Source organism: Cyrtonyx montezumae, unplaced genomic scaffold (genome assembly GCF_038088225.1).
Source record: "Cyrtonyx montezumae isolate F1298 unplaced genomic scaffold, pur_monq_1.0 scaffold_17, whole genome shotgun sequence".
Classification (NCBI taxonomy): domain Eukaryota; kingdom Metazoa; phylum Chordata; class Aves; order Galliformes; family Odontophoridae; genus Cyrtonyx; species Cyrtonyx montezumae.
The window spans coordinates 12,036,284-12,061,659 of NW_027071903.1; the positions used below are offsets into that span (position 1 = coordinate 12,036,284).

The 25,376-nt window shown below is 47.2% G+C and overlaps 1 protein-coding gene and 1 long non-coding RNA gene across 3 annotated transcripts; one reads left to right on the top strand and one right to left on the bottom strand.

The window, feature by feature from the left end:
• Positions 1-1,364: 1,364 nt before the first annotated feature.
• On the top strand, positions 1,365-22,775 carry RBL2 (RB transcriptional corepressor like 2). 2 transcript variants are annotated; one of them, XM_065733269.1, is made up of 22 exons: positions 1,366-1,578; positions 1,930-2,060; positions 3,162-3,362; positions 3,878-3,942; positions 6,350-6,478; positions 13,407-13,567; positions 13,661-13,725; positions 14,353-14,539; positions 14,826-14,992; positions 15,617-15,726; positions 15,854-15,957; positions 16,310-16,447; positions 16,732-16,896; positions 17,428-17,539; positions 18,115-18,387; positions 18,550-18,824; positions 19,312-19,488; positions 19,637-19,708; positions 20,083-20,200; positions 21,158-21,357; positions 21,732-21,896; positions 22,594-22,775. In XM_065733269.1, exons 1-22 carry the CDS (start codon positions 1,381-1,383, stop codon positions 22,762-22,764), a joined length of 3,384 nt encoding a protein of 1,127 aa, XP_065589341.1. In that variant the 5' UTR covers positions 1,366-1,380; the 3' UTR covers positions 22,765-22,775. The 2 variants fall into 2 exon arrangements, with proteins under 2 accessions (XP_065589342.1, XP_065589341.1); XM_065733270.1 differs by lacking the exons at positions 21,158-21,357; positions 21,732-21,896; positions 22,594-22,775 and adding an exon at positions 20,781-20,944 and having other exon boundaries at positions 1,365-1,578.
• LOC136046635 (uncharacterized) lies at positions 20,107-23,176 on the bottom strand. Its single transcript, XR_010622004.1, has 3 exons — positions 23,083-23,176; positions 22,222-22,420; positions 20,107-20,164 (listed from the first exon to the last, which is right to left on the bottom strand). It is a non-coding gene; the product is annotated as an uncharacterized LOC136046635 (long non-coding RNA).
• Between the last annotated feature and the right edge of the window lie 2,200 nt (positions 23,177-25,376).

Consider the following 25,376-nt stretch of genomic DNA (forward strand, 5'->3'; position numbering starts at 1 on the left):
CTGGACCTGGTAACTATTGTCAGCTCCTCTGCTTTATCCTGTTTCATCTGCGTTATGCTTCTCAAGTAAAGCAGGTGGTTGGAGCTCTGCTTTCTGCTCCTGTAAGGGAGAGTTTTTGACTCCTAATCCCAGGAAAAAAAAGTATGTCTACATATACTATTTTTTTTAACGTATCAACAATTCTAACCTGAATAAATAGAAATTTACTCTTTCCAGTGTTATGTTTCTAATAGTCATGAGGGGATGACATTTCTTCTTCTTCTTTTCATCACCGAGGCTGAGAGTACCAGGAATTTTCCAACACTTGCTGTTTTACAGTTTTGTGCATTGGCAAAGACATGAGATGTATCAAGAGACTGTTCTGGGAAGATCCCAGGGAGAATTCTCTGGAAGAAAGGCTTCTGTGGTGCATGTTGTTTCTCCCTACGTGAGGATTTCTGGGATTGTATATTCGCAGCTCCTTCTTACTAGGACAGTGGACTTCTGCTGTTGGCTATCTACCCTTATCTGGGAGTCCATCCTATTTCTCAGTAGGTAAACAACATTAGCCATTCTTTGCCCTCAATATTCGCTATGCTTTTCTTGTATTTTGATGTGAAACTATAGTTTCTCATCCGATTTACCAGGGTAGAAATAAAATGGAGTCCTGTTCTCAATGATTCAAGCAATTAATGTGCAAGAAAAAGCTACCTCTTCATTTCATCATTCGTGTTGTGTGCTGAACGCAGTCGGAAACATGATGATTGTTGGTCTTGAAATGGTGGTAGGAGTGCGAAAGCTAACAGCAGTGCCAGTCACTGTTGGGACAGTGTTTGATGGGTCTCTATTCCCAGCACGTGCTGAGCAGTGGGCCAGCCCCAGTCAGGCTCGTTTTGGGGACAACCGTGGCTCTGTTGTGCTGTTTGAGCTGTGCTGTGTTCTTCGGAAACAGACATCATCTGCTCTAGTCACTGCACCCACATCCCCGGGACCTACACGTGCACCTTCCTGTGCAGCTCTTTCTTTTCTCCGTACTCTGACGTTGTTTTTATTGGGTGGCAGATGTAAAAGATACGCTGCTTGCTTTTATTTAATACGTAACGGTCGGCTGTTCAGTGAGCAACGCTGTGGCCCCGCCCTCTCGCTAAGCTCTGCCGCGGCGCTCGGCGGCGCCGTCGCGGAGTTGTGACGTCACAGGAGCACAATGCGCCTGCGCAGAGCCGCCAATCGGACGGGTCGGGCCGCTCCTCGCCGTCCAATCGGAGGCGGCGGCGCGGCGGAGGGCGGGGGCGTGGCCCGGCGCCGGGGTGTTTGGATTCGAACGCGCGTCGCGAGGCCCAGGGGCGGCGGCGCAGGCGCAGTGAGCGGTGGACGCGCTGCCCCCTAGCGCCGGGGCGCGGGATGTCGGGCGGGGAGGAGGAGGCCGAGGCCGGGCCGGGGGCCGGAGGGGCGATCCCCACCGCCCCGTCCCCGCCGGCGGAGGAGGGGGACACGCGGCAGCGCTACGAGGAGCTCTGCAGCAGCCTCAACATGGACGAGCGGGCCCGCTCCGAGGCCTGGCTCAGCTACCAGAGCATGAAGCGCAACTACACGCTGGAGGTGTGTGTGGGGGGAGGCAGGCCTCACCTCAGCGCTGAGGGAGCGCGGCCTGACGGGGGTGGGGTGGGGGAGGGGAGGTGGGCAGCGGCTTCGTGCGGCCGCTGAGGGGCGGCGGGGCGGGGCGGAGGGCCCGGCCGTGCTGAGGGAGCCGTGCAGCACTGCCCCGCTCCGTTGTTTGTCGGGGCGGGGGGAGGATCGCTTGTGTAGCGCCCGCTCTGCTGTGTAACGCAGAAACGCCGACACCGCGTTTTGTGCCGTGCCGCTCGGGCGCTGCCGGTTCCGCGGGCAGCGGGGCTTCGGGATGAGGGCTGCCGCTGTGCGGAGCTGCAGGTGTGGTGTTGTGCTTCACAGGGCAATGACCTGCACTGGCTGGCGTGTGCCCTGTACGTGGCCTGCAGGAAAGCCATCCCGACCGTGAGCAGAGGGACGGTTGAGGGAAATTACGTATCCCTGACCCGCATTCTGCGCTGCTCGGAGCAAAGGTAACTGTTGTGCCAATGTGAAGCATCTTGAAGAGCTTAGAAACTAAGAACAAAGTCTGTTGTTTGAGGTGGAATTCACACCAGAGGGATACATGTACGGTAGCTCATTGCCACACAGATTGGTTTGTCACTTAGCTCTAAAGCCAAACTAGAGCTTGAACTTCCTGTGCTCAAATGTGGGAGAAAGCGACCCATGAAGAGCAGACTGCTCCTGAAGAGTGTGCAAAGCGTGAGCTTCTCGTGTGGGTGGATGGTTTAACTGGCTCTGAAAGCACACTTTTTCTTCTCGTTTTCAAGAGGTTTCACTTATCCTCTGTTAGTCCTTTATGAAACAAAAGCAATGCCAGATTCTGATAAACTTCTTATCAAATGATTTTGTCCGTCAAGTGATGATGAAAGCTTCTTGAAACGGTGTGGTGGTGGTGGTGGGGTAGCAGGTCGCCAGACTGGCAGAAACTGAATGTTCCTATGAACACAAATCTCTCCTGTTCACTGCTGGAGCGCTGCTGTTTGTTGTAGCAATGCAAAAGAGTTGCTTTTAAAACATTTCTTTGCAAATCAGAGGTTCAAGAAACTGAGTGCAGCTGGATAGTTTCTGCAATTTGGGCTATGAAAGACTGTTAACATGGAAAAAAAATGTGTAGAAAAGCAGCGAAAACCAATGGAAGCTAAGTTTATGAACAGAAACCTGTGTTGGTACACTCCCTTTATTTTCTCACACTTTGTGGAGTCCTTTTAGTGTTCAGCAGAGTGCAGATTTAAGTTGTTCAGAAGCCTGACTTCATGGTAGCAGGGCTGCTGGGGCTGGTTGTGTCTTTGTGAGGAAAGCTGAGAGCCACAGACACAGAGTTAACATGGGCAGGGCACTGCCAGTCATCTCAGCTCTTCATTGTTTATAAGTGAGGATCTGGCTCTGAACACTTCTAACATTAATTGCCACGTTTGCAATGCTGCTGTTTTATCAGTAGTTTGAGAAGTATAGGCTGCACTTTTGCTGTAAATAAATGAATACACAGTTATAGCACTTTCCTGCAAAACAAAGTGAAACAAAAGCAAACAGGAAGCCAACCCTCTCGGATCTAACCTGTTCAATATCTTCAGCTTGATAGAGTTTTTTAACAAGATGAAGAAATGGGAAGACATGGCAAATCTACCCTCCCAGTTCCGAGAACGAACTGAAAGACTGGAGAGAAACTTCACTGTTTCTGCAGTAATTTTTAAGAAGTATGAGCCCATTTTTCAGGATGTCTTCAGGTACCCTCAGGAAGACCAACCTCGTCAGCAGAGAGGAAGAAAACAGAGGTACAGTTCTGTTATTTCCAGACTGATTTTAGCTGTCACTGCTGGAAAACACAGCAAAGCTGTTGAGTTGTTTTAATTGTACTTTAACTGTATTTTCATAGTAGTTCTTGTTGGCACCAGAGGTGGTCCTTTGGGCCTCACGTACAGTGACTTTGGAATCTTGTTTCTGGCCTGTCAGATCTGACAGAGTGCATGAAGACCTAAAGCTGATGCGTTTCTGTGGTCTGGGGGGAATGATCAAAGGTGAAGCTGAAAATCAGCCCCTAGGCAAAGAAATGCTATTTGTAGGGAGGAAAAGGCTGAATCAGATCACTTTATGTTTTACTGTGTTATTCAGTCAGGATTTTGGTTTTGTTTTTTGGTGGGAGCTTAGCTGAGTTTTTAGGGCGTTTTTGACGTGGTTGGGATTTTAGCTGCTCTATGGCAAAGCTTACCTGCCTTTCAGAATGATGGAACGTCTGCCTGTCTTAACTCACTGAATATCTTGTGTCTTCTCACTGTGTTTTTCCTCAAAGGCGACAGCCATGCACGGTGACTGAAGTGTTCCAGTTTTGTTGGGTGCTGTTTGTTCATGCAAAAGGTGAGAGATTGGAAAGGGGTTAAACACTACAGACCTGTTCATGTTAGTCTGTATCAGCCTGTGAACCTTAGGCAGCTGCAGGCCCGTAGCAGAAAGGGCCTGCTTGGAGCAGCCTGGACAGATGCACTTGGAATTTCTGCAGCTGTTTGTTTTCCCACACGCCTGAGGTGAGCGGTGTGTCCGGGTAGCTCGGTACTTCTATCTGAAATGCTGCTGCTCTGCTTCCTCTATTTTGGCAATATGGGCAGTAATTCCAAGGGAAAACTAGCTTAGAGTTATAGCGAGTTCATATTTAGACACAACTGTAATTAATAGAAAGCATTGTTTTGCATTCCCGAGGAACAAAGATGATTTTGTGTCCTGAGTTTTCAACAGCGCTGATAATACGTGATGGATTTTTTTTCTGTAACATAGCAAAAATGTGCCATAAAACTGTAGCTGAGGGTACTTCCATGGCATTCTCACAGGTAGCATTTTGGTTTTTTGATCTACTCCACTGCTCATGCACACCTTTAAAACGCTTGCTTAGGGGAACTGTAATCACACACATTACTAAGCAGGCCTGCATCTTTCTCCCGGGGATGATTGTCTCTTGCTTTTTGGGCTTGGCAGTATGTGTGCAGGTGGCTGGCTGGCTGAAGACTCAGATTCCCTTGGAACATCGATGTGGAACTGCTCTGCTAACAGGCTTCCATGGAAACAGTGCCAGTGTATCACCACACGTGTACTGCCTTTATTGTCAGAGCACCCTTAAAGCAGTATGAGTAGCAGAGGGATTCAGTCATGTTTCTTCTTAATGATTGACTGGGGAAAAAGACGGGAGCAGGACTAAACCCTTTTGTGTGAGGGACAGTCTGACATTAGTAGGAATTGACTTAGGTACAGTGGGGTGAAAGTTCACTGGAAGTTCTTTGAACGTGAGCTTGATAATATTCTGGTTCACTTAGAATTTCCAGAGAGTTCTCATATTTTTTATGAGAACTTTATGATAAAAGAGATTTGTGGGGTGGTTGGTGGTTGGGATTGCAAGGCTGAACGGGTGCTATGTTTCCCGCAGTGTGCTGTGATGTATCTCTTTGGTTGCTTTGAGGACACTGTAGGTTGTCACAGTAACTTTGTCCCGTACAGCACAGCCTTTCTTTTCAGCATGTAGCAGAGGGTTGCCAGCAGGCTTCATTTTGGAAGTTACTGGCAGTATCCCTGGGTCTTTGTGAAGGGTGTGAGTGCTGCACCAAACAACAGTGCACTGTGCAGGTTGCTCCTGAACAGGCACAGAGGCTCTGGGCTGAGTTGTTGGTTAGTACATGAGTAACTAGGTCATCAGTTCACTACACGTAAATTGGCAAGCAATTTCAGACATACAAGTCAACTTTGTGGACTAGCACAGTGTTGATAACAAAGCCAACAAAGTTTTATGGGGTAAAACAATAACAGTACTCATGAACTGTAAAACTGATGAGCGGTCACTTTATTAAAGTGTGTCCCATTGAAGTTTAGTTCACATTTACTAGAACTTCCAACTAAATGTATGCCATGGGAGGAATATTCCCCATCTGTTTGCTGTGTTTTGAGGGTGGGCAGTAATCCTTCTGGTGGCAACCACATGTCAGGGCAGGTTGAGGCTTGTCACTGTGCTCTGCAGCCTCTGCATCGTTGTGTTGGTTTCACAAGGGCAGAAGGCACAGCTCGTGTTCATGTTTGGTATACGCTGCAAAGTAAGGTAGTGAATTATTTCTGCAATAAAGCTGCTCAGGTGCTACTCCTAGGAATGTGTTTTTAGAAAATAAAAAGTCTCTGTCCTGCATCAAGGTAACTGGTTCGTATTATTTCATGCTTGGTTGGGGCAGGGAGCAGTGAACTGTTGTTTGAAATGTCACTGACGTAACAGATCTTCATTTTGAAACTGCTGGTTGTGTAAAATGAGATTTTTGACTCGGCTGTCAGAGCTACTGCCATTGCAGGTGTTATGCTGATGAGACTGATCCTGTTACGGCATCACTTCGTTAAAATATAATTGATTAACATTTTGCTGTCAGCTTTGGGACTTTGATTTCTGTCGTGAAGCTTTAATGGTTTGGAAAGAACTGACGGGAGCGTACAGTTAATACAGATTTCATTTCAGCCTCATTACTTCAAATACCTCCAGTTATCTGTGTTGCAGTTATTGTTTCACAAACATGAAATCAGAAGACTGAACCTGAACGAAAGCAATTATTTGTGCTGTATTTTAACTGTGTGTTTCAGTCCTGGTGTTTCTGTCCAGATGCTGACAATCTAGTCACCAAAATCTGTGTTGCCAAAATTCCTCTGTTGATTGGAAATGCAAATCTCAGTGGTTTTGTTTTGTAAAATAAATTGAAGTCTATGTTAGTTTTAATTAATCTATTTTCTTTTTCTTTTATTGAAGGTAATTTTCCCATGATCAGTGATGACTTGGTCAATTCCTATCATCTCTTGTTATGTGCTTTGGATCTAGTGTATGGAAATGCTCTCCAGTGCCCGAACCATAAGGAGCTTCTGAATCCCAATTTTAAAGGTATGTTGGAAAAAAAGAAGTCTTTATCTAAAATCTGCACAACTTCAAAGGCTGTTGAAATGGATGTGAGCATATATAGGAGAAGGAATTCTTATTTTCTCTGTCTGGAATACACATTTTTATTTCTACCAATGTGGCACAGTAAGACATTATTGAATTTTCTCAATAGTAAACTTAAGTCAGGAACTCAGTGTGCTCTGGAAGTACCATTGCAGGACCTCCCCAAGGAAACGTTAACGATGTTAATGGCAGTGAGCTGTGTGTAATGACCCAGGCGTTATGGGACAGGTCACATTGGAGAGATCCCGGGCAGCAGTTTGGGAAGATCTTGTGCTCAGATACAGTGCAGGCACCCTAATTGTTGCTCTCTCCCTTTTGGCTTTTTCTTTTTGTTGTGGTTTTGTGGTTTTGATGCCGGTATTCCACATCAGAGCATCATGCAGCAGTGAAGGAGTTAATGCTGGGGGAGCAGCAGAGGGGAGGGGCGGAGCTCCGCACCGGATGCAGGCGGCGCTCGGTCTGGGCGCGTTGCTCTGGGCTGCCGTGGAGGCTCAGCACGTGTGCTTCCCCTGCGGGTCCTCCTTAGCGTAAGCTCATAGCTTTTGGTTTGAAAATTTTTCTCTCTCTTTCAATTGTTCAATTTTATTAGATTTAGTAAAAGTTACCGTTCCTTCTCAGATCGTGCCGTTGTTTTCTTGTAGACCCATCTCTTCCCGCCGTTTCCCCCTCCCCCTCCCGAAGCGCGGCTCTGCTCGGGCGGCCGCGCGGCCACTGACGCAGTTGTTTTTTTTTTCTCTCCCCTCTCCCTTCTCGGTTTCCTTTGGGTTACTGTCACGGACAACACCGTGACAATTATTGGTGGAGGATGCGGGCAGTGCAGTATTGGCTCTCCATTGTAAATCTGGTGCAGAGTGGACTAAGGTTTTTCATGTACCTTACAGCATGCTGGCGTCTTTTTAAGCTCCTCGCGTTCAGCACCGGAGTAATGTGGATATACAGCTACTTTAGTGTGCTGAGGGGGTTACATGCCTCCTACCTAAACACCCTGGCTAACGTGACAGATTATGCGGCATTTGGAACGGTTTCCAATTACTCTTTTCAGGTCTTTACCTATATTCAGGATGTCAGCCCGGCAGTTGTGGCAGCTGTGTTATCTGTTTTTTTGAATGCACTCTTGGCAATAGTAATTTACATCATGTGGAGGAAGCTTTCCTCAAAACCAGAGAGTGTTGAATGGCAGGGAAGGTGGAAAAAATTAGGAAAGAAATTAGAAGCGTGGGGACCCCCGGTGTTATGCAATTTTGATCTTGAGTACCTGTGGGACCCTGAGAAATTCAGTGAGTGTTTAGGTAAGGAGTCATGGGACTCAGGACGATCTGAGAAGGAATGTATTGTTTGGGGTCTGGCTTGTGCTTATCGAGCCATAATTGATATTCTGGAGAGAAATGGTTTCCAAACCAAGGTCCAAAGCAAAAATGAAAACCTTGAAGTTAGACCTGACCAATCACAGGAAGCACCGGTATCAGTGTCAGTTGCCCCTGTGGAAGGCCAGAAATGGACACGGCCGTCCTCGCGCCTAGAACGGAAAGAAGAAGAAGCAGAGAAAAAAAAGGAAGATCCAGGCGAGGGGCCCTCCTCAGCACCACCACCACCACCACCACCTAAAAAGGCCACTAAGAAAAGTGAGAGACATGGAGAAGACAGCGATGATGATGGAGTCACTGTTACCACTACTCGTCGGCCCCTAAAGATGACTGAAATACAAGGTTCAAGAAAGGAGTTTGTACGGCGCTCGGGTGAATCTATTGTCACCTGGTTGCTGCGGTGTTGGGACAGCGGTGCCAGCAGCGTGTCCCTAGATGGCAGTGAAGCCCGCCAACTGGCAAGCATTGCCCGAGACCCAGCTATCGACAGAGGAATTGGCAGATGTCTGAATGGAGTCGCTACCCTCTGGGAACGAGTACTAGTGGCTGTAAAGGATAGATACCCTTACAAAGATGATCTGGAGCCTAAGGTGGAAAGATGGAACACCGTGGAGAAAGGCATCCAATTTTTGAGAGAAACAGCCATAGTAGAGATGCTGTATGATCCCAATTTCGTCCCTAACAATCCACACCAGGACCGTGATCCTGATAGAGTAAGGTGCACACCTGATGTATATCGCAAGCTCTCAAAAACAGCACCAGAGAGGTACGCAAGTACACTGGTAGCAATGTTCCATAGATTCGAGGGTCAAGACAGGAGACTCCCAGTTTATGAATTGACTATTACACTCCAAAACTTTGAACAGCAGTTTCCACCATCACGTGCTTCCATTGCAGCTATAGTAGCAGAAGAAGTAGGTGAGATTAAGGAGACACAGAAAACTATACTGGACGAACTGTCATTACTGATGAATAGGGATGAACCTGTGTCAGTATTGGAAACACCTGATGAAGACGAGCATGACGCAAAGAATCTGATGAAGCAATTTATCAAACTGTTGAAAGTCTCGGCCACGAAAGGCAACCGCCCCTCTGCACGAGCAAATGACAGCAGTAACATCATGTCACGTGTGGCCATGTGGAGCTTCTTACGAGAAAACGGAGAGGACATGAGGAAGTGGCATAAAAAACCCACTCCTGTACTGCGAGCACGGGTGAGAGAACTACAGCAGAGATCAGCCACCAATGAAATTGCTCCCGTCACTGCAGGTAACCAATAGAGGGGCCCTGCCCTCAGCCAGGGGAGGGAAAGGGATAACAGAGTGTATTGGACTGTGTGGATTAGATGGCCTGGCACATTAGAGCCACAAAGATATAAGGCACTGGTGGACACTGGTGCACAGTGCACTCTGATGCCCTCGAGTTATAAAGGGACAGAGTTGATTCATATTTCTGGAGTGACTGGGGGTTCTCAGGAACTGTCTGTGTTGGAGGCAGAAATAAGCCTCACCGGTAAAACCTGGCAGAAGCATCCCATAGTGACTGGACAGGGGGCGCCATGCATACTCGGTATTGACTATCTCAGAAGGGGACATTTCAAGGATCCCAAGGGGTACCGATGGGCTTTTGGAATAGCTGCTGTAGATGCAGACAACATTCAGCAGCTGTCTGTTTTACCTGGCCTGTCAGAAGATCCGTCTGTTGTGGGGGTACTGAAAGTGAAAGAGCAGCAGGTACCTATCGCTACAAAAACAGTGCACAGACGGCAGTACCGCACCAACAGGGATTCCTTGCTCCCCATTCATAACTTGATCCGTCAGCTAGAGAGCCAGGGAGTGATCAGCAAGACTCACTCACCTTTTAACAGCCCCATATGGCCGGTGCGTAAAGCCAGTGGAGAATGGAGGCTGACGGTAATCTACCGTGGCCTGAATGAAGTCACACCCCCACTGAGTGCTGCTGTGCCAGATATGTTGGAGCTGCAGTATGAACTGGAGTCAAAAGCAGCCAAGTGGTATGCCACTATAGACATTGCCAATGCATTCTTTTCTATTCCTTTGGCCACAGAGTGCAGACCACAGTTTGCTTTCACCTGGAGGGGCGTTCAGTACACCTGGAACCGTTTGCCCCAGGGGTGGAAACACAGCCCAACCATCTGCCATGGGCTGATTCAAACCACATTGGAACAGGGTGGGGCACCTGAGCACCTCCAGTATATTGATGACATTGTTGTGTGGGGTGATACAGCAGAGGAAGTTTTTAAAAAAGGAGAGCAAATAATCCGAATTCTTCTGGGTGCTGGTTTTGCTATTAAACGGAACAAAGTGAAGGGACCTGCCCAAGAAATTCAATTCCTTGGAGTAAAATGGCAAGATGGACGTCGTCACATTCCAGGAGATGTGATTGACAAAATCACCAGTATGTCACCACCCACCAGCAAGAAAGAGACACAGTCTTTTCTGGGTGTAGTAGGTTTTTGGAGGATGCACATCCCAAACTACAGCCTCATAGTAAGCCCCCTCTATCAAGTGACTCGGAAAAAGAATAATTTTGCATGGGGTCCTGAACAGCAGCAGGCCTTTGAGCAAATCAAGCAGGAGATAGCCCGTGCTGTGGCCCTGGGGCCAGTTCGGTTGGGACAGGATGTGAAAAACATCCTCTACACTGCTGCTGGAGAGAAAGGTCCCACTTGGAGTCTGTGGCAAAGAGCCTCTGGGGAGACCCGAGGCCGACCCCTTGGATTTTGGAGCAGAGCGTACAGGGGTTCAGAGGAGTGCTACACTCCAACTGAGAAGGAGATTTTGGCCGCATACGAGGGGGTTCGGGCTGCCTCTGAAGTAATTGGTACTGAGACACAGCTCCTCCTGGCACCTCGACTGCCAGTGCTGAATTGGATGTTCAAAGGAAAGGTTCCCCCCACCCATCATGCTACCGATGCCACCTGGAGTAAGTGGATTGCACTGATTACACAGCGAGCTCGGATGGGGAACCTCAACCGTCCAGGAATCCTGGAGGTGATCATGGACTGGCCTGAAGGCAAGAAATTTGGAACATCCCCATCAGAGGAGATACCACGTGCTAAAGAGGCCCCACCATATAACGAACTACTAGAGAATGAAAAGACGTATGCCCTCTTCACTGATGGATCGTGTCGTATTGTTGGGAAGCATCGCAGATGGAAGGCTGCCGTGTGGAGCCCCACACGACGAGTTGCAGAGGCCACCGAAGGAGAAGGAGAGTCAAGCCAATTTGCGGAGGTAAAGGCCGTCCAGCTGGCCTTAGATGTGGCTGAACGGGAGAGGTGGCCCATGCTATATCTTTATACTGACTCTTGGATGGTGGCAAATGCTTTATGGGGGTGGTTGCAGCAGTGGGAACAGGACAACTGGCAACGGAAGGGTAAACCTATTTGGGCTGCTGAACTGTGGAAAGACATTGCTGCCCGAACAAAAAGGTTGGGTGTAAAGGTGCGCCATGTAGATGCTCATGTGCCCAAGAATCGAGCTACTGAAGAGCAGAAAAATAACCATCAGGTAGATCGAGCTGCCAGAATTGAGGTGTCTCAGATCGATTTGGACTGGCAGAACAAAGGAGAGCTATTTTTAGCTCGGTGGGCCCATGAGACCTCAGGCCATCAAGGAAGGGATGCGACCTATAAGTGGGCTAGAGACCGAGGGGTGGACTTAACTATGGATGCCGTTGCACAGGTTATCCATGACTGTGACACATGTGCCATAATTAAACAGGCCAAGAGGATGAAACCCCTCTGGCAGGAAGGGCGATGGGAAAAGTATAAATATGGGGAGGCGTGGCAGGTTGATTATATCACCTTGCCACGAACTCGCGATGGTAAGCGTTACGTGCTCACCGTGGTGGAGGCGACCACTGGGTGGCTTGAGACATACGCAGTACCCCATGCTACCGCCCGAAACACCATCTTAGGGCTCGAGAGACAAGTCCTATGGAGACATGGCACTCCAGAGAGAATTGAGTCCGATAATGGGACTCATTTCAAAAATTCTCTTGTGGATATCTGGGCCAAAGAACACGGCATTGAATGGATCTACCATATCCCCTACCATGCACCAGCTGCTGGTAAGATCGAGCGCTACAACGGGTTGTTAAAAACCACGTTGAGAGCAATGGGTGGTGGGACATTCAAGCACTGGGAGAAGCATCTGGCAGAAGCCACCTGGCTGGTCAACACTAGGGGATCAGTCAACCGAGAGGGTCCTACACAGTCCGGCTCCCTACAGACCATAGAGGGAGATAAGGTCCCTGTGGTACATGTGAGGAGCATGTTGGGAAAAGCGGTGTGGGTCCTTCCAGCCTCTGGAAAGGGCAAACCCCTCCGTGGAACCGTTTTTGCGCAGGGACCTGGGTGCACCTGGTGGGTAATGGATAAAAATGGGGACGTCCAGTGTGTCCCACAAGGGAATTTGATGCTGGGGGAATGCAGTCTGTAATTACGTGTGTATGTATGTATATATATATATGTTTCTATGTAACTATGTTTCTATGTAACTCATGTTATTACTGTTTGGTTATGTATAGATGTGTGTTAAGCATGATGTGATGATGTGGAATAAGGGGTGGAATGTTGTGGTTTTGTGGTTTTGATGCCAGTATTCCACATCAGAGCATCATGCAGCAGTGAAGGAGTTAATGCTGGGGGAGCAGCAGAGGGGAGGGGCGGAGCTCCGCACCGGATGCAGGCGGCGCTCGGTCTGGGCGCGTTGCTCTGGGCTGCCGTGGAGGCTCAGCACGTGTGCTTCCCCTGCGGGTCCTCCTTAGCGTAAGCTCATAGCTTTTGGTTTGAAAATTTTTCTCTCTCTTTCAATTGCTCAATTTTATTAGATTTAGTAAAAGTTACCGTTCCTTCTCAGATCGTGCCGTTGTTTTCTTGTAGACCCATCTCTTCCCGCCGTTTCCCCCTCCCCCTCCCGGAGCGCGGCTCTGCTCGGGCGGCCGCGCGGCCACTGACGCAGTTGTTTTTTTTTTCTCTCCCCTCTCCCTTCTCGGTTTCCTTTGGGTTACTGTCACGGACAACACCGTGACACTTTTCCTTCTGAAAAGAATGGAAACACAGGTAGACTTGGTAACTAAGGACATGCATGGTGAGAAGCTTCCACTGAACCTGGGATGTAGCTCTTCCAGTGCTTATACTTCCAGTATTGTGTAGTGTGTACTGTCCTGTAGTGGTTGGGATGTGAACAGGGGCCGTTACCTCAAACTTACCTGAAGAAATGTTAGAGCCCAGAAGTGCTTTGTCATTTTTCCACTAGAACTGATGATTTTAGCACTAGATATCTAAGCTTTTTAGGTTTGTCATTCGAAAGGCTGTTTTGATAAGATTATCCAGCTGAGGGTGCACTGCATTTCTTTCAAGGGAACAAACCAGTTTCCTGTTTTAATTCCAGACTACCTAGGCCGTGTAGCATAGGATTTGAGTTCAGAACGGTATGAATTTAGAAAATGAAAAAGTACTCTATTTGTAATTATAGGTCTACCTGAAGACTTTCACAGTAAGGATTATAAAGCATCATCTGATCCCCCCTGCATCATTGAAAAGCTGTGTATGTTACATTACGGATTAGTTTTAGAAGCAAAAGGCATAAAGGAGCATTTTTGGAAGCCATACATTCGGAAACTTTTTGACAAGAAGGTTGGTCAGTGCATTCAGGATGCAGAAACACGTTTCTTGTCTTATTATCTTCAGAACTTTAACAACTGAAATGTCCATTCTTTGCTCTTACAGCTTTTAAAAGGAAGGGATGAAAATCTGACTGGATTTCTAGATCCTGGAAACTTTGGAGACAGCTTGTGAGTCAGCTTGTGCTGTGGTCTGCATTTGTACCCCTCGGGGTTATCATCTGTGTCTTCACACTGATACTTGCTAGCTAATATGCAAATAGCAACGTGTATGTGGAAATTATATTAGAAGGTGCTTCAGCTCTTGGGTGGCTGAGGCAGTGTCAGTGTAACACTGCTTGATGTCTGCTTCTGTTTATATATTTCCATGTGTTTTTTTTTCAATGTAATTTAAAGTGTTTGGAAGAAAAAACTGTGGGGCACGGTGGGCAGGTGGGAAGGAAGAATCGAGTGTGGTGACGCTTTGTGCTTTTTAAACTTAGAGGTACTGTGATGTGCATTTAAATGGTACAGAAATGGTAAGTGCAGTTGGTGGGGATGTGGTGCTGCGTAAGCTCTGAGGAGTTTCCAGCCTAATGCCACCAGTTCTCTGTGCTGTTGGCTGTACAGAATGGCAGGCTGTCAGGTAGAAGGGAGAATAATGCCTCCTTCACATTTAAGGTATTGTAGGTTTTACTTGAGGCTAAAGTAAGTTCTGAGGTGGACTTCTGGCAGGCCAGGAGCGTGTTCAGTCAGAAAGCAGGTAAGGAACATACTGCTAAATAAAGGGGTTTTCTGTCTGTCTCCTCTCTGCTGTAGCAAAGCCATCAACAAGGCCTACGAGGAGTACGTGCTGTCAGTGGGGAATCTCGATGAGCGAATATTTCTCGGCGAGGATGCAGACGAAGAAATTGGAACTCTGACGCGGTGCTTAAATACACCCTCAGGAGTAGAAACAGCTGAGCGAGTACAAGTGAAGCATAACTTGCAGCAACACTTTGACACAGTGAGTCTGGCACGGTCCCCTGCTGTTTTTGTGGAGGAGCAGTTTCAGTGTGAGGTCATTCTGTCACTGCTCACACACGTCCGTGTTAGTACTTGACACGGACACCCAAGTGGCAGACAGATCTGTCAGTGCTGGCCGACACTGAGACGTGAACTCACTTGGGTTGATTCCTGCTCTCTTTTCCAAGATACTGGAACCAGTTAAGAAGGAGTTGTAGTGCCCGACCGCAGAGCTCTGAGTGTTGTGATGATGTACAGACGGATGCTTTGTATGCTTTGTGTTTTAGTCGAAATCACTGCGGATGACGACGCCCCTCACTGGGCGCAGGTACATCAAGGAGAGCAACCCCTATGCCACGCCTGTTTCCATAGCGACCTACAGCCTGAGCCGCCTCCATACCATGCTGGCAGGGCTGAGAAATGCCCCCAGTGAAAATCTGGAGCAAATCTTCAGGTCGGTTTGATGCTTAGCTTAGAAAAGAAACTCACCCAAAAGAGAAATGACAGTAACAAATGTTATTGTTCAGTAGTGTAATTCAAAAGGTAAAGTCTGAAGCGAAATAGGAGCCATACATTTATATATCTTTATAAAGGCTCTTGTCTCTGTTTCTGCACATTTATTCTTGAAAGGCTGACATCTATCAGAGCACACAGCATTCTCAGCTACCCTAACTGCAAACTGCTAATGCAGTGCTTTCAAGACTTTTCTTCTTAGGAATCAGCCAGCTTCACTGCCTGGCAACTCTCTCCATTCTGTAGGAGATTAAAAATAAGTACTCTTCTCCACATACATAAATTTTTGCCTCAGGGACAATATATTATAAAGCACTTTCTATGTCACATGGAATATGCTGTTTAGTATTAAACTTATCACGATGAGATGACACTCGTACAGTACAACACGCTGTGGATAGTCCCACAGTACATACTCAGTGAGGTGTGTGGGTTTGCACTGCTACCTAGCAGAGACATTTGCAGCTTCTTCCTTTTTTGCGTAGGTTTCTTGTTGGTTTTTGTGTGTGTTTATTTGTGCGTTGTCTTAGCAGAAATAGGACGTTGAAATAGCTTGTATTTTCAGGGCTTGTTCCAGGGATCCTTCGCAATCGATTGCAAGCAGAGTAAAAGAAATGTATGAAGTGTACTGCCAGAGCATGCAGTCTGAGGAAGAATTCAGTACCCTGTCCAAAGGTGGGAAGCATTTTACTTATGTAAAATAGCCACAGCAGTTCACACAAAATTGTTTGATCTCTGTAGTTTAAGGTAATGATTCTTTTATCACAATTCACAACATGATTTCTGTTTAAAATTCGTGCAGATGTTGCCAGCAAGCATTTTCGTCGTGCTGAGGTACTCTACTACAAGGTTTTGGAGTCAGTCATCGAGCAGGAGAAGAGGAGACTGGGAGACACTGACTTATCTGTAAGTCCAATTGTACCGTATTTTTAAAGATGGAACTACAGGAAGAAAATTAGTGATGGGACAGGAATGCTATTGTAAGTGAGTAAATCTCTGAGAAGTGGTTGGAAAGCACAACTGCATGGAGGAAAAACTGTACAGGAAATCAAAACAAAAGGAAAAAAAACAAACAAAAAGATTACATAAAATGTATAAAGAATGAAGAATCATCTTAATTTGGATTCTGTTCCATCATGTATGAAAGCAGAGTTCTTGTTAAAAGCTTGATAATCTAGTCAGTGAGGCAGAACAGAAAGCATTATTCTCTTCTGTAGTTAGTGTAAATTAAGCATTAAAACAGACAAGTCTCTTGCAGGCTGTGCTGGAGCAGGATGTGTTTCACCGCTCTCTGCTGGCGTGCTGCCTGGAGATTGTCACCTTTACATATAAGCTGCCTGGAAACTTCCCCTTCATCACTGAAATATTTGACATTCCAGTTTATCACTTTTATAAGGTAAAGTGTTCAACAGCTGAAAATGCTGATCAAGTTCTGCGTTATAGCCTTGGCTTATACTAAGTAATCTCATTACCTAAATCCTAAACTATCTATTAACTCTTCATTTTTAGCATTGCCCCTTTTTGTGGTGAAAGCATTTTACAGCTGGCATGGTTTAATAGTGATGCAGTCTAAGAACTGTACTTAGTCTCTTCCTTGAAAATGCAGGAATTAATTTTATTGTAAGAAGACATACATGAAAACAAGCGTATACATGGATTTCCTCATCCTCTGCTTTACAGGTAATTGAGGTTTTCATCAGAGCAGAAGATGGCCTTTGTCGGGAAGTGGTAAAACACCTCAATCATATTGAGGAACAGATCTTGGAAAGCATGGCATGGAAACAGGAGTCCATACTGTGGGACAGAATCAGAGATAACGACAACAGAGTTCCTAGCTGTGAAGAGGTGAGCGCTTCTTTCTATTCCGTAACACCTTTCACATGGGTTTCCTGTTCACACACAGTGGTGGAGGGTGGACAGCAGCTCTTGAAGGAGAGGCTTTGCACACCCAAAGTTCAATTTCTCCCTGTGAGCCAAGCAGGGGAAAGGCAGAGTGCATGTGTTTGTCCATGGTCTGTTACCGCTGTAGAGACATCCAGCTGCCAAGATTCTCACCCATATCTGCACTGAGTAGCAGCACAATGAATAGCAAACAAAGGAGAAGTAAGAAACAGTCACACTTGAAAAAGCTGCTACAGAATTGTGGTTAAGTACAGATCTTAATTGTACGCACAGAAAGATCATTATGGGATGATATCTCCTGGCGTAGTACGATCGTTACAAAGCTTTGACATTGACGGTGATTTTTCCACGTTCTTCATTTTTCTTTTCCTCCATATCGTTTCACTGTTCCACACTTCTACCCTGGAAGTGTTAAAATCGGTTATGCATTGGATCTGTGCTACAGACACACTAATAAAAGCACAACTGTTTTAGGTCATGCCACCTCAGTACTTTGAGAGATCTGCTGCCAGCAGTGTTGTGGGTTCTCCACTGACACCAAGGCGATTAAACGAGGTCCGAGCTGAAACTGGAGGCCTAGGAAAAGGTGAGCTGTTCTTTAAGCACAGTGCACTTATCACTGTTAGACCACGTCTTGAATTTACGTATCTAAGTGGCTCACAGGAAGGAAGCTGCTCTAGTGTTAATGTAGTGTTACGTACTAATTAGGCGCTTGTAAATGGTATTTCTGTTGTAACTTGCACAGATGAGTCAGATTCTAAGACAGACACATTCACTACTTAGGATCAAAACAGTCTGCCAGAGCTGTTTCAGGAGTTGAAGTATATTAACAACAACACAAGTGCACACCCACGTGCATGTGTATAAACACATCTGTTCTGAGCAGTAGCACCTAACAGCGTGTGTGTGGTGTCAGCCCAGGTTAGAAGCTCCAGCATATGCTTCAGATTCCCAGAACTAAACATAATTCATTCAGTGAGATAGAAGATTCAGCATTCAGAAGATATTCAGCAGCACATTATTTGAGACCAGGTCATCTCTGTAAGCCACAGAAGTGGATGCTATCTTTTTTTAAAATGCTTCCAGCATTCCATGTTTCGGGTCTCATCGAATTTCTTGTATAAGAGATTTTACAAGATTTTTTTCCTTTTAAATCCGCAGGCGTTTCATCTTCTCCTACAACCCTGTATGACAGATACAGCTCTCCTACAGCCCATCCCACCAGGAGAAGGCTGTTTGTCGACAGCGACAGTACCTCTGACAACGGAACTGCAGTCAGAGTTTCCCAGCAGCCCGTGGTGAACGCGGTGCCCGTGCAGGGTGTGAGTCCTGAGGCAGTGTCGGTCACGCCGGTGCCAGGCCAGACCCTGGTTACTGTAGCAACAGCCACTGTAACAGCCAATAATGGGCAAACCGTGACCATACCCGTACAAGGTAGGAGAAAAGCTGCTGGCAGATGGGGCTGTTTTCTCTCCTCGTGTTTCTACACAAAGGGGTGGGGGGGGAACAGCACACCCAGAGCAGAAGAGCAGGTTTAAGAATTTTAAATCTGCCCCACCACAGCTTGCTCTTATGTCAGGCTCTCTTAAATTACAGGTATCGCCAACGAAAATGGAGGAATAACTTTCTTCCCAGTGCAGGTCAACGTAGGGGCCCAGCCTCAAGCTGTGTCGGGCTCCATTCAGCCCCTCAGTGCCCAGGCACTCACGGGCACCCTGAGCACTCAGATGTCGGGGGCAGCGCTGCAGCTGCCAGGGCAGGTCACCGTTCAGCACATCACACCTGGAGAGCTCAGACAAGCCCAGCACCTCAGCGCCACCGCAGCCGCTAGGCCACGGAAGATGGGCTCGCTTTCCCTCTTCTTTAGAAAGGTACTTTTCAGCCTATCCCGAAAGTTTTCCTTATTTCTAATATTACTAAGAGAATATTTAAGTTTCAAAGATAATACCTTTTGTCTGTTCAGGTGCGTACCTGAAGGGCAGGTTTCCTGTGCAGGCAGTTTCTCACTGTCAGAGTAGATGAACAGTACAGCTGTCACAAGCTGAGAAGTAGATTCACATCTGTGGCTAGCAGCTGCTTAAAGGTGTCCATCTTCTTGAAGGCTCTTCTAAAGAAAGAAAATTATCTTTGAAATATCCTTATTTATTCAGTGTAGTAGTTTCTATAGGTGCTGTTTCTCTACTCAGATAATCGCAGAGTTTAAAAACAGATGCTGTTTTAGTGTCAGCACTGGTATAACAGCGTCCTAATCTTGTCAGCAAAAAAAAGTTGTTTTGCTATTTGTCATTAGCTTGTGATTTGCACACGTTCTGCTGAGCACACCTGAACTGTGCTCTAACTCTGTCCCCCTTCCAACAGGTGTACCATTTGGCCAGCGTCCGCCTACGGGACCTCTCTGTCAAACTGGATATATCTGATGAGCTGCGGAAAAAAGTCTGGACGTGTTTTGAGTATTCCTTGATGCACTGCCCTGAAATCATGATGGACAGGCATTTGGATCAGCTGCTCATGTGTGCTGTCTACGTCATGGCTAAGGTAAGCTGAATAAAACTAGCATGTGTTTTAAGGCTTGGTAGTATGGAAATTGCTCAAAGAACCCACGGAACAACCTCACCCAACCAAACGGTGGGGGTAAAAAACAGCAAAAATCCACCACAGGAGAACTAACAGTCCCTGTTCTTAGGTTACCAAGGAAGACAGGTCCTTTCAGAACATTATGCGCTGCTACCGGACACAGCCACAGGCCAGGAGTCACGTGAGTACAGTCAGAAATCTCTCTGTTCCCAACACAGAACTAACACATCTCATAAATGACACCATCTAAGGCTAAGTGAGACTTAAATGATGCACTCCTTGAGCTGCTGCCCTTAAATGTAGTGATCATACCCCAATCCTGCACTACTGAAAGCTTTTTCTACTTGTAACTTAAAGTATCTTCACTTACACCGTACGTGGACAGTGCCCGTTGGCTGACAGCCCGGGTAGGAGGCTGCCTGCGTCTTCTCCCACAGAAGACAGTGATGTCAAACACAGTGTTCCAAAAAGCAGCGTGCCATGCAGACTGGTGCTTTCAGACTGCATCACTGCACATGCAGCCCTGCTTACTCTTCTGCTCTTGTCTCCCTGCAGGTGTATCGCAGCGTCCTGATAAGGGGCAGGAGGCGCCGCCGCCAGTCCGGCAGCAGCGACAGCAGCAGCCAGCAGAACTCACCTACAGACAGAAGTAAGGAGAGAAGTAAAGAAAGAAGTAAGTGTTTCCAGTGTTCCTTTTTGATCCCACTTTCATAACAGTACAGACGGGGTACAAGTTGGATTTTATGTCACCGCACACACTAAATAGTTCCTTCTTTGATAAACCTAGCTGCAGTTGAGAAGTACTGACAGTGTACAAAGGTTGCTAACTGGAGCTCAGCACTGCAGCTGCTGGACAGTTCTGTTTGGAACCTGTTGCTGTGTGAGTTTACCTTAAGGGTGTGCTATGGCGGCAGCCTGAACTCCTCAGGTCAGTCTGTGCACCAGAGAACATGTTGTACAGTGCAAGTCCATGTCCACAGCCACTTCCTTACAGCAATCACAGAGCTGCAGCAGTTTGTTTTCATAGTTTAACGCAGAGGAGGAAGCGGGGTGGCCTCACAAAAGCCAGAAACTCACGGCATCCAGTTTAGCACAGCGGATGTCTCTGGAGTGCAAAGATGCTTTTCCTTGCTACTTGAACTAACACATTTTTCCTTGAATGAACTTTTGCACCAAGAAGCAAGTAAGTGAGGATGCATGCCCTTAGAACCAGGTGACAGTGTAACTGTAGGTCTTAATATTTTCTGTCACAGTAAGGGGGCAAGGTGGGGAGGAACAAAAATAATGTTTTCCCCAACTTGCCACATAAAACCGGCAAAAGTAGCGCCAAGCCAAATATTTCTACCATTTGCTGCAAACAAGTGCCATCCCTTGTTTGAAACAGTGCCAGCTGGCAGCAGGGGAAGAGCTACTGTTACAATTGGTAGGGGAACGCCTAAGAGATGGAGTTTTAGCTCAGCTTATACAGGAAAACCACTTTCAGCCCAGCCAGCAAGCTGTTAAAAACAAAGCGTCTCTGCAGCCGTGCTCAGCAGTTAGCTCGTGTCCTGGGAGGAGCCCAGCACCACCCGGGCCCTCGTGGGGCTCCAGCGGGCGGCGGTGGCTGAAGGAGCATACGTTGTGTCCCCAGGCAGCAGAGACTGCAGCCCCGTGATGCGCTGCAGCAGCACCCTGCCCGTGCCGCAGCCCAGCAGCGCTCCCCCCACCCCCACCCGCCTGACCGCGGCCAGCAGCGACGCCGAGGAGGAGCGGGGAGACCTCATCCAGTTCTACAACAGCGTCTACATTGAGCAGATCAAGGAATTTGCCCTGAAATACACTTCAAATGGGGTAAGATAGTAGTAAGTAGATCTGTGCGTGCAGTAAAGTACTCAGAGCTAATTCCATCTTAAGGAAAGCCAATTCATTTGTTTTTATGACAAAAATTCCAGTTCAGGGGTATGCTCTGGTGCTGAACAGCCCTTTTGCTGCCTAGTTGCTCTTACCTCCTGCATGAAACGCACAGTGTTGTCCACCAGCCTCAGGCACAGTTAAAAAACAGTAGAACTGGTATTGCCTGGATGTACAGCAAACCCTGTCCTGTTCAAAAGGAAGCTGAGAAAAAAAATCTAACCCGCGTTTAAGATGAGTGGCTTACAAAAGCCTTGCTGTAGATAGCTTACTGGCATTACAGAGCAGCTGACTGGTTTTCTTCTCCTGAGCAGACGGACTCTCCTCCGCTCTCTCCCTATCCCTTTGTGAGACTGAGCTCTCCTCGCAGAATACAGCTGTCCCAGAATCACCCGGTGTACATCTCACCACACAAAAACAAGTCAGCACTCTCTCGTCGAGAGAAAATCTTCTATTATTTCAGCAGCAGCCCATCTAAGGTAAGACTAAAGGGGTTTGGTTTGGTTTTATAAATCCTTAATTCTGCCATTTATTTGGGATGTGACTTGAGAGTAGACTGCACAATGCTCCTTTTAGTTTACATTGTTAAAGATGTCCTCTGTCACCTAAGGCTCTCCAAATTGTCAGTTGACAGATCAGAGAAGCTGGAGAGCAGTTAGGTATCCAAGGTACTTGGGTACTTTTAAAAGCTACCCTTGGTAACAGTGCACCTGAAAGACCCAGAAGGTGCATAAGGAGTCAAATCTGAAGTACAGTCATAGCTGCTAAGTGGGGGAGAATGCCTCTGAGCATGACAAGACTTACCCAGTGAGTAGGGAGCAGGCTGAATCCTGTGATCTGTCACCCACAGTGCAGTAGAAGTTTTCTCCAGGCAGCATCTTCATTCAGGACAGGAATTACTTCACCTATGGAGTAAGATAACATGCCATTACTAGAGCTGGAAGGCCTTCCAGCTCCACGTGCACCAGCAGAGCATCAAAAAGCTCACACAGAGGGCTCTAGACTACAGTCACGAAACCAGAACAATGGTTAGAAGTTGTTTGTTACAGGAAGCACTTCGTATAGTACGCATCTCCAAAAATAAGGCATCTGTAAGCCTACAGTACTGGGTCTAGCAAAAAAAATTGCTTTTTTGTTGCCACAATGAGAAATATTTTTTTTTCCATCCCTCCCCAGAGGCTGAAAGAAATTAACAGCATGATTAGAACGGGAGAAACTCCAACAAAGAAGAGAGGCATTCTCTTAGAAGACGACAGCGAAGCACCAGCAAAGCGGATCTGTCAGGAAAACCACACAGCTCTGCTGCGCCGCCTGCAGGACGTGGCCAACGACAGAGGGTCCCACTGAGGGGGCTCAGCTCCGCCAGCTGCTCTGCTGCGTGCCTGGCAGCTCACCACGTCCCCCTCCTGCCCAGCCCATGGTGCCCAGTCCGTGCTGCGCTGAGCCCCTGCCTGCCAGAGCTCCCCGCGGGACAGGAGGACACGTTCTGAACTGTGCAGCTCTGCTCTGCCTGTTGTACAGCTGGTCCCAAGGCAGCAGAGCCACGTGCAGGCTTTGGCTTCACAAGGCAGTTCACAGCTTTTTTTTTTGGCTCGGAGAACGCATCCCTACTGCAGCTTTCTACCTTGCCACAGGTATTTAAATCTATTTGCTCAACCAGTCTACTTACATCAGTGCTTGACCATTTTCGGTTCTGGAATAGGAAGGTGCGTATGCTTCAAACACGGGAGCGCTGTACCAAGACACTCACGGTCAAGTGTGTCCTTGGGGGGAAAAGGAAAACAGACATTAATGACTGCTATAAGAATGAGGTATCAGTGACATCTCTGTGTGGAAAGGGAAGGTAGGAATAAGCTTTCTGAGCCCTGAAGGAAGCTACCTGAACGGATTCTGTACGTATGCAGGATGTTTCAGTGCCCCCAAATCCATCACGCCGATTTGCTTTCACGTTAGGGCGCCCTGTTTAGAAGTAGCTAACCCCATTTACACATTGTTTTTAGCTGTGCAATGTTCTGCAGTGAACTCGTGTTCAGAAGGTGGCACTTTCACAGGGCTGTGAAGCATCGGTTTAAAGGCAGATTCGTTTCACTGTATATTTGCAATGGCACTTTCTAAATGTGAATATCTTTTTCAAGGCTGACTTCAGCCATTTTTCTTCATGGAATAATCTGACTTCTGTATTTATTTTCCAACTGCCATCCCACAGCTCCCCTTCCTCAGCAGATGGCATTAAGGGCTCACGGTAACCACGTGCACACAGTAAGGCGTGCAGGGGGCCGGGGATGCTGGCTGGTGTCAAGGAATTTGATATGCTGGTGTTGTTTCTTCAGATTGCTCTGCTTGGGAGTCAGAAAGTGGCCCTCACTGCCTCAACAGACAGGAGGAGGCCTCAGTCTCTTGAAGATGCACACTGTGCTTCTGGAGTGGTTTTATAGGACAGAGGGAGGGGTATTGTTTTTTAGTGGACAACATCAGGCTGCCTGGGAGAAATCTCTCCCTGCTAGTGGTATAAAAAAGCAATGCAGATATTAATTAGACCTACTAATTGTTTTCATTTAAAATAATGCTAAAATACCAACCTTGTTGGCATGCTAAGACCTTTCCTAATAACCACTGCCCTATGCCAGTCTGCTTATTTTTAGTGACAGCTGGGGACAGCATTGCTGTTCACATAACTTCAGCACACACACATGCTACCAGGCTTTACAAGGAAGCAAAACATAAAAGCTCAGTGTTCTCCTTCATTCCTGCTCCTTTGAATAATGGGAAGATTTAGGACTTAATGCCACAGTAAAATCAATTAATTAAGGTAAAGGAAAAGCATCTTTTGTTCTTACCTGCACGAGGAGAGCTGAAGTCGAGCAGGGGTGTAGATGTTTCTGTAAAAAATATTTATGAACTTGTCAGCCAATTCTTGTTACTCTGTACCATTTACATTAATTTGTATGAAAATACTACAAGTGTATTTTTCAATAAAGAGCTCACAGTAAGGCTGTGAACAAAAGCTTCATGGGGCCAAAGCTCCCAGCAGTGCACAGCTGCCAAAGGCTGACAGAGGTGACAGCTCACTTCAGGAGAGGAGCACTTGGTCCCCGAGTGCAGTGTGGGTGCTGTTTGCCTACCTTCCTCCTGGAGCAGCTCCTTTTTGTGCACAAACTGCTCACAGGTGGCCCATTACTCTTCTCTTTCCTTTTTCAGTCTGGAAGAGAGATCATTCAGTTTATTCATTCTGAACTAGAACGAAGCTCACCCTTCTTTAAACGTATCCAATTATTTTCTCAGTTAAACCACTGTTAACATGGGTTTCCTAAGCAGTCCGGCCTGGCCCCAGGACTGCCCCGCAGCTCTCAGAGAAACAGGACTTGCTCAAACAACCATAATTTTAGCTCCTTTCTTACTATTGCTTTTCCTTTAATCGTGGGGTTTTCCAAATGTAACCACACCTCTGAGTGGATGCTCAGTAACAGCTCTCCCACACGGCCGTGGATTTACTGCACGTGTTTGCTGTCCAGTGTACACCACCAGGAATTAAGCTCAGCTGAACGACAGCATCACACCGAGTTGAACTTCCACGCAGTCCCTTCCATTAAGCAGCCACACAGAGAACACCTGTATCTGCACACTGAAGTGCTGGCACTGGACAGACACACCTCCAGCTGTGAAGGCGCAAGGAGAGAAAAAGCAAGATGTGCCCAGCCACGTAAGCAAGCTCCATCTGAACAACACAACCACACCTGAGCAGACTGAAAGGGGCTTTGGGCAGTTCCATTCCTCAGCTCCAGTCTTTGTGCCACTCTAGGCAGCTCAGCAGCCTTTGTTTCTGCTAAATACTTGAGAAGTGCTGCAAGCAAACACAGCTGAAGTCCCATGCTGCAGTCACTGCTCCAGCCCAGTCCTGCACAACTGCCAAGCTTCTCCCAGTGAGAAAGGCTGAGCAGGAGGCCTGATCCCCACCCCAC